The sequence below is a fragment of the Ptychodera flava genome, chromosome 6 (assembly GCF_041260155.1).
Source record: "Ptychodera flava strain L36383 chromosome 6, AS_Pfla_20210202, whole genome shotgun sequence".
In the NCBI taxonomy this organism is placed as follows: domain Eukaryota; kingdom Metazoa; phylum Hemichordata; class Enteropneusta; family Ptychoderidae; genus Ptychodera; species Ptychodera flava.
The window spans coordinates 20,219,274-20,232,103 of record NC_091933.1 but is presented as its reverse complement, the minus strand read 5'-3'; the positions used below and the strand labels follow the sequence as shown (position 1 = coordinate 20,232,103).

Genomic DNA, 12,830 nt, shown 5'->3' with positions numbered 1-12,830 from the left:
CGAGTTAGGCAGCTTGTTGCACATTATTTGAATGTGACATTCCTTCAACCTGTTGGGAACCACAGTTTTTCTGTTCAGTTTCTCTTCCATCTCGGCTAACTTGCCGATAAAAATGGTAGGTTGAGACAAAGAACAGCATCCAACGTACTCACCCATTTGTTTGCCTGAAGTTATGCCAGGTATACCAAAATTTTCAATGCTAATTGTTTTCATACAATTTTGAACAACTTGTAGGTAGTAGAAATGATAACTTTGATCCGTGTTTGTTATGGAGATGACTAGGACAGGCCAAGTGGTGTACAATTATGTTTTGACGATCTGAATGTTGAAGACTAAACATTTCTTTAGCAGGTTATGATTATTCCAGTAGGAGAATTATTTTTTACTAAGTGAAAGGTGAATATCATTACTTCCTACTGTTGTCATAACAATTACTAAATTTTTAAGGTCCAAGTTTTCATAAACTGTCTATGATTTACAAGGGTATTGTCATTTAATTACCCTAAATTAGGTAATAAATTTTGTGAAGTTAGATGTAGCGTTCTATGATTAGGTTGTTGGCAATGTGACTGCCAAGTAGAAATTGTGCTGCATGGTTTATGATAGGCCCTCGAAAGCAAAGTATACTTTCTATATTTTACTATTGGAAACTATCCTGTTGCTTTTGATCAAAATTTCATGTCAAATCAAGGAAGATTTTCAAATTTGTAGTTTAACATTTTAACAGAATCAGGGATTTACCTATTAAGTTGTGTGGAGGTAAAATTGTTCAGATAATGTTTTGTAATACTGTACAACCAATCAAGAAAGATAAATAAAAAAGTTGACCGAATTTTGTATTTTTGAGACACATGACCCAGAAACCAGTGAGGGTAAATGACAGTTTTTTTGTGAGTTTCTAATTTCAAAATACTTTATGTGTCAGGAAAGAATATTGAAGAATTTTTTCTCTGTTTTCAACTTATCAAACAAAGAAGCGAGAGTAGTACAAAGGTTAGATGATTGTGCGATAACAACAGTAGACTTAGAAAACACTTTTGCCGATGATTTTTCAAATGATATCATTCAAAGTAGAAATAGCTGATGATTAGTAAGTTTTATCAGATTTTGTCTTCAGGCCACACTTGAAGTGACTTTGATGTTATTGAAGACATTGTTCACACATTTTCAACATGCTGTTATGAACAGTCACTTTTTGATATACTGATCCCAAACTGATATCAAGAAATGTGATCATATTATGCCGTTAGAAATGTAATTGAAGATTCTGTCTGCCTTATATGTCTTACCCACAGCAGAGGCTTGAGAATGGCTGTTTGTATTGCCATGGTGTTTAGTTTGTAGATCCATAACAGATTAAAGTTTCTTAAAATGAACGTGCTACACCCAAAAAATGAAATGAGCTATACATGCTAACTTGTCAAAAACTCAAAACTCAGGAACTGCATGCTCATCATAGCGGTTAGATAGTTTTCTTTGAGGATGGTAAGTTAGGTAGAGATGTTCGGAATATGAATCATGGTGGTAAATTTTTGTTGATTTCTGTATCGCTCAAAAACTCACAAATCACTTTTCTGATTGCTGTAAAATTAGCTTTACAGTTTCTTGGAGATGTTGTCAATCAGCGTTGTTGAAATTATGAAATCAATATGTCCTTTCATGTGCAAGTATGTTTTTTAAGTCGTTTGATGAGAACATCTTAAATACTGCGTGACTCATTAATTTGTATTCTAGTCATACAGGTTCCAGGCGTTAGTTGCCTTCAGATGTTGAATTATAACAACATTAGCAATATTGTATTTTTTTTAGATTTTTATGATGTTGTAGGATTTTCAAGTTGCGAGTTGCTAAGAAAGAGGAAGCTTGCATGGTTAACTGTATGCAATTTTCAGTCCTGCCAATCAAACATGTTGGTACCATCAAAGATGTACCAAGGGTTCCAAGTAAAACAAACAGCTGAGTCACAAGTCTATTGAAGCATTTACTAAACATAAAACACAGCAGAAGTTGGCAGTTTATATGCAGAGATAAACCGAGAATGGTCCTCCACTGAACCAGCTTTAACATTTATATCTGAAAGAATATAAGTTAGAATAATTCAGGGTATCTCACATATGTCTTGCAGAGTGAAACCGGTAACGTTTTGCATTGGTAATTTTGTGTTTGATTGATTCTGTTCATGAGAGACATGTGCTACATGAATCAGAATTTGGTAATTTGAAACCTCAGTTCAAAAATTTCTCCTCAAAGAAACGTGAATGTTTTCATGTCTGACATCGCCATGACTTTTAAGGAGAGACACATTCCGTTATGCAGTCTTTCAAAAATGTCTGCGGGGGTCAGTATTTAGCCACTGACGTAAGAATGGTTGTCTGTCAGATTTTAATAGCAGTGATGAATCCTTGCTTGATGAGTTTAGAGTTCTGATGATTGAAAAGATCATCCTAGAACACATACCGAGAAGTGACTTGCTCAACCTGGCGGCATTGTAGCAACTCTTCATTACAGATATTTTGTCCATGTCATATTGAATTGTCAGATATGGCTTGGCATCATGATAAATTTTCTGTCATGAAATGAATCACCGTTTTGGTAATTTGTAAAATGTTGATATTTTAGAAGTTGCACCCAGAATTATGGAAGACAGGCAACTTTCTTTATCCAAACCTCATCATGGCTATATCACTGTGGTAAATAACACAACAGTTAACACAGCAAGTAATATCTTGTATTTAGAAAGAGTTCAGAGGTACCTTGACAAGGCCCACCCAGACAGTCGTGTAAAGGTGCTATATACTTGATGGTTGCAATGATAAAAGACAGACTTTCTATCTTATCCCTGTGTATTTTGTAATGTGAACTCCAATCTCATCAGTCCAACCATGCATTGCTGTTTATCTGTTGGGTGTTTCCTCTTAATAGTAAAATTCAACTGGTGTTCGTTGGCTGCTAACCTCACAACAGGACAAGGACACGATTTGTGCTACTTTTGACCCTGCAATATGCCTAACAGCAGGGTAGATGCATTGTTGTCTGATAGTCCAGTGTCTGTGGATACGTGTCTCTTGAACTGTGAGGGCAGCGATGATGTCAGACAAATCCAGTCAGCGTGTGCACTAGTATTCCTTCTGGTGCATGTAGGGTTTCCAACTTGCTATCACTTCATTGTAATTTAATTCATTCGTTTGGAGAAGACGGGCGTTGCGGCAAACATTGTCACAAGGTTAAAGTTCGTAGAAAAAAAAAAACATGAGAGAATTAGGTTTCTGGTGGCTCAAAGAGAAGAGATGTTGGATCATAGTGAAATTGTACACCTATGAACAATACACAGATGCTATTCCATACTAGTGTATGAATCATCTAACAATTTCTGAGGATTATTTCACACATTTTTTTTAGTGAGCCTGAACAGCAATACTGTGCCTCTCAGCCAGAGTTACAACATAGCTGCCTCCTAGGCCAGCTTTCAACCCTTCATGGAATATATTGAGTTTCCTTTGTGTTTATTTTTAGATAAATCGTGCATGACATAGTAGTCAAAGTATTTTCTCCAGTGAGTTACTTCCCAAGTGGCAGGTTGAAGGATCTTAAATATTCAAGGTTTTTTCATATTATAGTTAGTTCAAAAGAGTTATGTTACGTTTACTGATCCTACTGAACTGTTTATCAGCTGCATTGTATCATAATATATGGTCTTTTTGTCAGCAAAAATTTAAACACACAAATATGCATTTTGTCATCCACTCCAATACATGCAGTCTTCACATCAACTTCGACAGTTGCTATTTTTGTGTAAATTTGTATAGGAGTCACTGTGACAGGTAGCCTGCCATCTATGGTCAGAATTTCACGAAGAGGGGATGCATGCTGACTGCTGCTTTGCGTTGTCATCATCCTAGGTGGCAAAACATTCTGCAAAACCTCAGGAATGGACCATTTCATTTGAAGGGGAGTGCAGGTATTGTGAAGGAGGGGTCCTGTCATGATTACAAGTTTGAAATTATCTGTTTTTATGCCTGTATATGTTCGGTATCAGGGAATTAGATTTAAATTTAGATAATAGATCAAAAAGCTTCCCTCCTGGTCATTTTGTCTGGCTATCATTTCACAGGAATTGTTTATGACTACAGATGATGTGAATAAAGTAGCTTGTGTCAGAAAGTTCCCAGTGTGTAGTATCCAAATTCACAAACAAATACCGTCATGCATGAAGATCAGTCTTACAACATGTATCTCTCCCTTCCAATGAAAATGCCATTGTTCTGACTTTATGCTTTTCTGTAATGAATGCCAACAGATACAATTTTATGTATCATTCAAAAAAAATCATGACATGGAAATACAATGCGATGTAAGGCAGTGTATGTATACATTGATCAATATTTCTACATTTTCTAACCATAACTTGTTAAAGCATATATTACGTGTATCGAGTTTTATTTTTCATTAAGAACCTTGTAAGTCATCAAAGTGTTATTGCACCGTTTGTTCTAGCTTTTCTGTGAAGTAAAGCTGTTTTTTCCCTCAAAAGATAGCTGTGTGTCTTAGTTTGCTTCGTGAATGTCTGGTATATCACCCAGCGGTTGTTTGCTTTCAAAGTGGGTCACTTGCCTGTTTACACATAGTGTAAATCTGCTGTGGGATGAATAATAACCTGTGTACTTTCATCCCTGTTGGTACGGCAACAGGACCTTCATGACATGCCCAGCCCTCACACACTGTGAGTGATAGAGTCAATGAGTGGAGGTGATTGTGTTCTTGTCTTGCATCTCAGATGGCGATACTTTCCTCAAAGTTCTGAGATGTATAATGTTCAGTACTTATGTGTTTGTGACCATCCCAAAGTGTGGAACTCTTATGTGTATTCCCTGCTTTCATAACACCCAGTTTTTTGAGATTCAGACGCCTGGTGACCAGACTTGTTTGGAATATAATAAAAAGCACAGAACAGCATCTTGGAAAGTCTGTCTTTAAAGTTCTAAGCATCTGCAGGTAAGTGGGAAAATATGCAGTGCGGCTGTCAGAGATGAACTGAGTACTTCAAGATGTCAACTGGACCAAATAATGGTAATATCGTACTCGGCTTTCAGAGGATAACCTCACTAGAATAATTTAATGAGAATTTGTCAGGATGTGGTGTACATCTAAACCAAACTTTTTTCCATAAGTTTCAAATGACCTCCAAGACACTTTCACTTTCGTTATTAAATGTTCACTTGGGCGAGAGATCACTTTGATTGTAGCCAACCTACTGATAACATTACTATCTCAAAAGCTGGTTCAAAGCGTCTGTTTCAAAGCACCTTCCTCCTGTCCTCATCTGTATGCATGCATTAATTCAGAAATGGCAGGTTTGTATCATTCTGTACACAATATGACATAGAATATGACGTTATGTTCTAAACTGCCAACACGAAGTGAATTTTGACCACGGGCAAATATCCACATAATGGGAAAGACAAGATTATATCAAGGAGTAAAATGATAGGAAGAATTCTTACAGTGTGGAAGTACTGCTGTACCGGGTATATCACTTGCAGATCTACAGGGTGATTTATATAGTCTTTGACATTGAAAAACATTGATCTTGATATTCACTAGATCTGCATAGACATTAATAGTTTATTCATTTATAAAGCGACTAAATCCACACAAATAGTGTGATCAGAGACGCTGGGTAAAATACAATCAATTTTAAAAAGGTTACAAGAATTAAAAACGAAACAAAAACAAAAAAAATACAATGAATGAGTTCAGTTAAAAGCAGAATTAAAAAGAAATGTTTTAAGACTTGATTTAAAACTTGTCAGGCTTGGGGAGCGACGAACCCCAATTGGAAGATTGTTCCATAAAAAGGGGGCGGCAATACTGAACGCACGGTCCCCATATTTCTTTGTGCGCGACCTGCTTTGACACGGTTTAAATTGGTCAGCGGACCTTAGATTACGGGTTGGGACGTACAAATTAACCATGCCAGAAAGATAAGTTGGACCGAGTGAATGAATACAATTAAAGGTGAAGATAAGAATCTTAAAAACAATACGTTGAGACACAGGCAGCCAATGCAACTGAAACAAAATCGGGGTGATATGCTCAGTGACTCTTGAGCGAGTTACAATTCTGGCAGCTACATTCTGGATACGTTGAAGGCGATCAATTGAATATTTTGGAAGACCATAAAGAAGCGAATTACATGAATCAATGCGTGATGTCACAAAAGCATGAATCATTCCTATTATGGTCAAAGGCTCAGAGGGGATCTCTAAAGGTATGGTTACAAGAAACTTTGGTTACGTTCCTTCGTTTATATGAAGCTGCTCCTTGGGTGTGGTCACCAAGTACAGCCGCCATTTTAAAATTTGGATATGCAGGTATGTTAGGATATGGTGTGCATAGCAACAGATCCATCATATGGGTCCTGCACCGTGACAAACCCTCCCTTTACGTCAGCCAGGCGGTTGCATCAGTAGACTGTTACCTGTATGCATGCAGGTAACATTGGGACACAATATCAGAAGTATACAATTACACGCAGTCCACTTAAATTCTTATACAAGTATTTCACTGTCAATTCTGAATTGTTTAATTCATAAGTTTTAATTTCAGCACAGTGCAGCATGTAGGATCTCAAATATTAAATGTTTAGACCAAAAATGGGTGTGGCACGTTTACACAATGATTTTTGCAATCTTTGGGTGGAGAATGTTACAAAAGGGAGCTGATTCTTGTATTTCAGAACTTTGAAATCAATCTACAGAGATGTATAAAAGTCTGTGAGTGTTAGGGTACAATTGTTTCAATGGGCAGGTCAAATTTTTAGAATTAAATACTGAAAATTGATGAAACAAGGTTTAATGAAATCAAGCAGGGGTCTGACGGTGCAGCCACACCTGTTTTAATAGAATTAATGAGATGGATTAATGTTAAATGCGATGGAACATAGCCATGGTCAATTGATATTTCACATTTCTACAAGCTACTGCCATTGAAGACTCATGCATAACTGTGATGGCAACATTCACATGATTTGCAACCTTGGTAGATACTGATTAAAGTACCGTAATGTGGATGCTATGTTTGTGTGTGTGTGTGTATAGTCGCTTACAATTCAGTATTTCATTTGATATCTATCGGTATATGGCCAAGCAATACAGATGTCTGGCAATTTAAAATTAGGCCCTGTCGTACCGGATATTTGCTAAACAACTAGCCCAACTGCAGTACACCAGGCCAGGCTTAGTTCTTGTCTAGTCATTTGCTTATCATTAATAGGGTGGTTTTTATTAGAATTAGAGAAATGCCCCTTAGGAAAAAGTTGGCTCATAATATGGCTTACCATGAGCCTGCTATTCTTGTCCTGCACAAAAATTTCAGACTTGCGATATAATTTCAGATATCACAAATTTGCAAGACAAGAATGTAGGCCAGTAAAACCTTCTGACCTTGAAAGAATACAATTCACTGATATCAACCACCCTGTACAAAGTTTGTAGACAAATAAATTTGCATCATGTCCTGCCTTTCTAGGATATTCAGCGGTATTTTAAAATTGCTTTAGAATGCAGCCACAGTAATCAATTTGAATGATGGCAAAAACATCATCTTCTGCAAAATAAAGGAAACATATACAACAGGTCTGATTCTTAATATTGTGAATTTTCAAACAAAACTGAGTTTGGCAGTCATTACTAATGTACTGGGAGGAGGGGGAATTTTGAAAAACTCAGAAATTTAAAAAGTACGACATCTTGTATAATAGCCCATAGTGTTCCAAAAAAGTCTGTTCACAGTTCACATGGCCAATATCACATTCCATTGATCTGTTGTACATGCTATCTCAAATCACTCACACAAAATACAACCCTCTCAATTTCAAAAAGGTTGTTTATTTCAAAGTAAACAAAGAATCCTGGTAAAGGATGCTTGAATCCGCAGAATTTGCTATCAACACTGTCATCAAATTAAGAAAATATCTTGCACTGAAGACATACAAGAATGTAACCTAACGACTGGTTTACAGTATTCTAAAAGGAATTTGAGATTAAAACTACCAAAGTGTCACTTAATTCTCTCTGAAGTAAAAGCTATTCAACACTCAATTCTAGGAAAGAGTTTTCAACTGAAACTACAAGCAAAGTTACTGTAAAAAGTCTTTTAAAACTGTCAAGAAGACTTCAAAGATAGAAGAAAGAAACTCGTTCACTCTGACATCCAACTTTCACTCGTCATATACATCCTTGGGTATCGAGCACAGCAAGTGCGGAGAATCAAAATATTAATAAAAACAACAAAAGAGTACTTTGTGGTTATCAGCCAGCATTGGAGTGGTAAATACAAATTATCAATCATTGAATCAAGGTAATTAAGACATCAAACTAAACTCAAATACTCGCACAATAAGTTCATAATCATTTTCTCTTCAAACACTTTTCAGACAGTACAAACATACAACTCACAAAAAACCTAACATTTGCAGCTATTTTAGCTTGTAACACAGCACAAGAAGACTAGGTCACCATGTGCTCACAAAAATCAGAATTAAAACTAACAATTCTCCCCATCCCCACCCCCCCCCCCCCCACGAAAAAAACATGACTATAGCAGTATTAAATAATCTTCGCTATTTAATTTAATTCAAACTGTCTTTTTATACATATTTGTTATGCTACAACTAGTCAGTAACATCTAAAACGTCTTTCAAATTTACTTCAATGCATTCCGGCAAATAAACACCCAGCTTCATTTCCGCCAATGAAAACTGATTACCCTGTGTAAAGACTGCACCTTCAATACAAATACATGTTATTATGCTAAAGGTCAATAGGAATACCATCTTGTAATCTCAGATAATAATACCTTTTAAGTATGAGTACTAAGGAGTGCGCTCTACCCAGTGGCACAAATATGGCACTCACCGAGTTATGATAACATATTACATATTCTTGCTGGGGTAAAAAATCATACAAAATTCAATCAGTCAGTAACATTAAGGTAGTACGCGCCTCAAAAGTGAAAGACTTAAACTTTTGCTCCAATTTTCCTAAATGAAACTTTCTCATTCTCTTACCCCTTCTCTTACCAAATCAATAAAAATCTGGGGTCAACCTGCAAAGTTTGGAACTAGTGAAACAAATTACCCAATATTTTGCAATATTTGAAATTCAAATTGGCCGCCATTCTGTATTTTAACTCTATGGGGCAAAAATTAAATTTTGGATTTTTGAAAATCCAAGACGGTGAAAAGTATTTCTTTCTCCAATCCAATAGCTTTAAATTAAGCCTCCAAAAGTGCTAGATCAGAAAGAGTTATAGAAATTTGAGAGTCCTAATATCTGTCCCCGAGGCGCCTTCCACCTTAAGGATATTTACGAGTATGGAGTACAGGTCTGACTCAGATATCTCATTTGAGATTCCAAACAAGTAGGTGATAAACTAATTTCTAAATCAGTTTTCTATGGTGCAACTTGTCAGCTTTTGGCATATTTCAGAGACCCAAGGTTGGTCCTCTACCTGACTTCAGCGCAGGACTCGAACATCACATAAAACCAGATCAAGCTATGGACGTACCTACCATGGCAATCAAGCTACATGACTGCAACTGTTGCCTCTAGTTTAATACACTGTAAAGTGAGCTTGGTTATGATGTCCAGTAATTACCAAATATTGCCATGAAATTTTGGCTGACATTTATGTCCTTTAATGGACGCTATTAAGCTGTGAGGGACCCTGGTTGGTAACGTAAATATCACTAATCCCTCCCTAGAGTAATGGGGCACACTCTTAAAATGTACAGCAGCTTTTAGAAGACTAACTAGAACAGATGTCAGATTTACTCTGCTTTATTACTTCCAGAGAAATCTTGAGTTTAACCCTTTGAGTGCTGTAATTTTTCCCACCAATATTTTAGTGCAACATTTTACCAATTTTTATGAATTTTTCCGTAATTCTTTTAATAATTTTTGACCAAATGTACAACACTTTACACTGCCTAGGGTTTTAGATCAAAATTCCTGGGAATATATGAAAAAAATCTTTCCAGTTATAACAATTGTTTGGGTTATATTTTATAAAGGTAAAAAAAAAATGATTTTCGCTCTGAAAGGGTTAACAAGAGTGTAAAAATACTATGACAATTGAAAACAATCATTATAGGCACCAGAGTGACAATTTCACTGTTTATGATTGTACCACCTACAGTTTAATGTCCAACAAAACAACTTAAGTGAAAGAAATATCATATATTGGCATACCAGTATGCCAATGTATTCCAAAAGTTCAAAAAAAATTACGTCAATTTCAAAGGATATCCACACACTTCAGTAAGAATTAACTAACGGAGACAGCTGTTTAATCCTCTTTCTCCCAAGTGCTATTTATTTCTGTGGTTTGTCTATGGAGCCTGGTAGAAAGACGATTAATATTGAATGGAAGAAAACTTTATAGGAAACTGCAATATTTTTTTTGTGGGATTTACTGAAGCAGCTTTTTTTCATAGAAACCGATTGATGATTGATGAGCTAATATGGTAATTGGACCACTGCACATACAAAACCTCACCATAAATAACAAAAATGCTGTAAACTACCTTAAATCATTGCTTCTTCTTCAAAGAATATACTTAAAATTGAGCTGGATGGTAGATATGGTAATTTAAACCCTTAGATTTTAACAAAACTCACTCTGTCCAGCCATTCAATCTGTCCCTACTTTCCCATGCCTTCTAATGGCAAAGTTGCGTACCTCTTCAACACCAATAAGTCTGTTCAGAAAAAACATCTATTCTTCGTGCAATTCTACAATGACACAAAGTAGAATTGGAAACTTCAAGGGAAATTTTGCTATGATATTCAGAGTTGGTTTTTAGGGGATACATATGTACAGTACATGTATATCACAATAATATACAAATAGTGATGTCCTGTTCTGGGTTAATTTGACGCATATTAATGCTTTCTGTTTAAATATTCTGACATACTTCAATCCGCTGTTGGTTTTATTTTTCTCCCCTTCTTATTGAAGATTGCGGAATGTCAACAGTTACATTGTACATGAACAGACGACCGTTATCTGCCACTGTCTCAGCTCACACCTAGACATTCTTTTCCCACAAGAAAACTATGAAAATGAAACATTTGAACCTGCAAATCTTCAGAAGAGTCTTACAAGTGGGTATCTTCCACTTCATAGCTCTCCAATTCCTCCTTTGTGAAAGATTCATACGGTACAATCTCGGTATCGTCCACTTTTTGAGGGTTGTTGGCACCGTTGACCTTTTCCACCATGACGGGGTTGTCGACACCAGCCACTTCAGGATCGGTTGTATGGAGGTAGTGCTGGCCGCCGTGGGATCTCCTGGTGCAGAGGATGTACAGCAAGCCAACAATGATGACAACCAGACATATACAGCCTAGGACAATCAATGCTATGAAAACACCTTTGTTCCTACTGAAGTATGACCCTTCTTCATCTTCCATTTTTGCCGTGCTTCCCACACTGTCTGGCATTCCTTCACTTACTTCCACAACTTTGACACCAAGCTGAAGAGAAAGTGACAAATAAAATTATTGTGACCGTCTTAATTTGTAAAGATTAATGGTAGAAACGCGGAGAATTAAGTGTTTGTTGGACAAATACTTGAAGTTATACCAAAGACCAGATAGCTGTTACAGTGGCTATAATAGATAAGAGTTTCAAATGTTCAATGCTTCCCCACTCCCCCGGCCCATTTTACCCATAGTTTGGCAAAAACCCATTGTTATCTACAGTGATTGGGAATCATTTTAAGTGTTAAGGAACTGAAAATGATGGAATCCTATGTTTCATGACAGTGGAATTTTGAGTGGAAATACTCCAAGATTGTTAACATGTACTGTTTCAGGGGCAGCCAACAACGCTGTTCGTGCAAGAAGCTGTTTGTAGTAAAGTTGCTCTAGGCAAATCATAAACACAGAAATCAATGAAGCTGGCAAAGTGGAAACAACAGTGGTCATGGACAGTATTGTTGCATAATCGCCTACAAATCAAATGTGAAGACAACTGAAATGGTCATTTTATTCATTTTTGACTTGAAATACACAAGTTTCAAATTAAAAGTAACACATGAATTTTGAAGTAAAACGTTTGAACATACTTATAAATTTACAGAGCAAATTTCATGCTTAATTTTTCTGAAATCTTAGCACCAACATCTCTAGGAATTCACAATAACACAGAGTTCACTGTTCATAGTAGGTGGGTTTTTGATGACATTTTTAAGATACTACTCTGCATCAGAGGTGTTGATGGTCTTGCTGGCAACACATGTGGCAGCTCGATGAGCCCAGTCTCTCGGAATGCTGCTGTATACTTTATGCGACAGCGGTAACCCTTGACACAAGTCATGCACCAGCTAGCACACACGCAGGATGGATACTATCAAATGGTGTATTATTGTTTCATTCCAAACTTTATATATTGATGTGTTTTATTTTCAATTTTTTTAAGTTACCATAGTGGCTAAAAAACTTAACTGCTTGTAAATCTTGATAAAAGTAAAAACTATTGAAGCTTGGCTGTGACGTGTGACAATGCAATCACAAGCATTATGGGATTGCATATATAATGCAGAATTCAGAGCAGATGAATATTCCACATTGATAAAGAATCATTAGCATAAAATTTCAATACTGAAACAATGCTCATTAATATAATTTGCATAAATTAATACTAATACCCTGTGTCTTAATTTCACTTATAGGAATTGCAATGGCAGTGATGCTTTCAAGTAACAAAATTCTATCATTTTGTAGTAACGTAAATGTATCAGTGAGCTGCTGTGTGAGCTATTTAAT

At 36.3% G+C, this 12,830-nt stretch overlaps 1 protein-coding gene across 1 annotated transcript in view; it reads right to left on the bottom strand.

Annotated features, from left to right (window-relative positions):
• Positions 1-7,866: 7,866 nt before the first annotated feature.
• LOC139135084 (mucin-22-like) overlaps positions 7,867-12,830 on the bottom strand; it is a 28,819-nt gene continuing 23,855 nt past the window's right edge. The window contains exon 6 of the mRNA XM_070702314.1: positions 7,867-11,537. Within this exon, the coding sequence (XP_070558415.1) occupies positions 11,160-11,537 (378 nt within the window). The 3' untranslated portion in view covers positions 7,867-11,159. The remainder of the gene's footprint in view (positions 11,538-12,830) is intronic.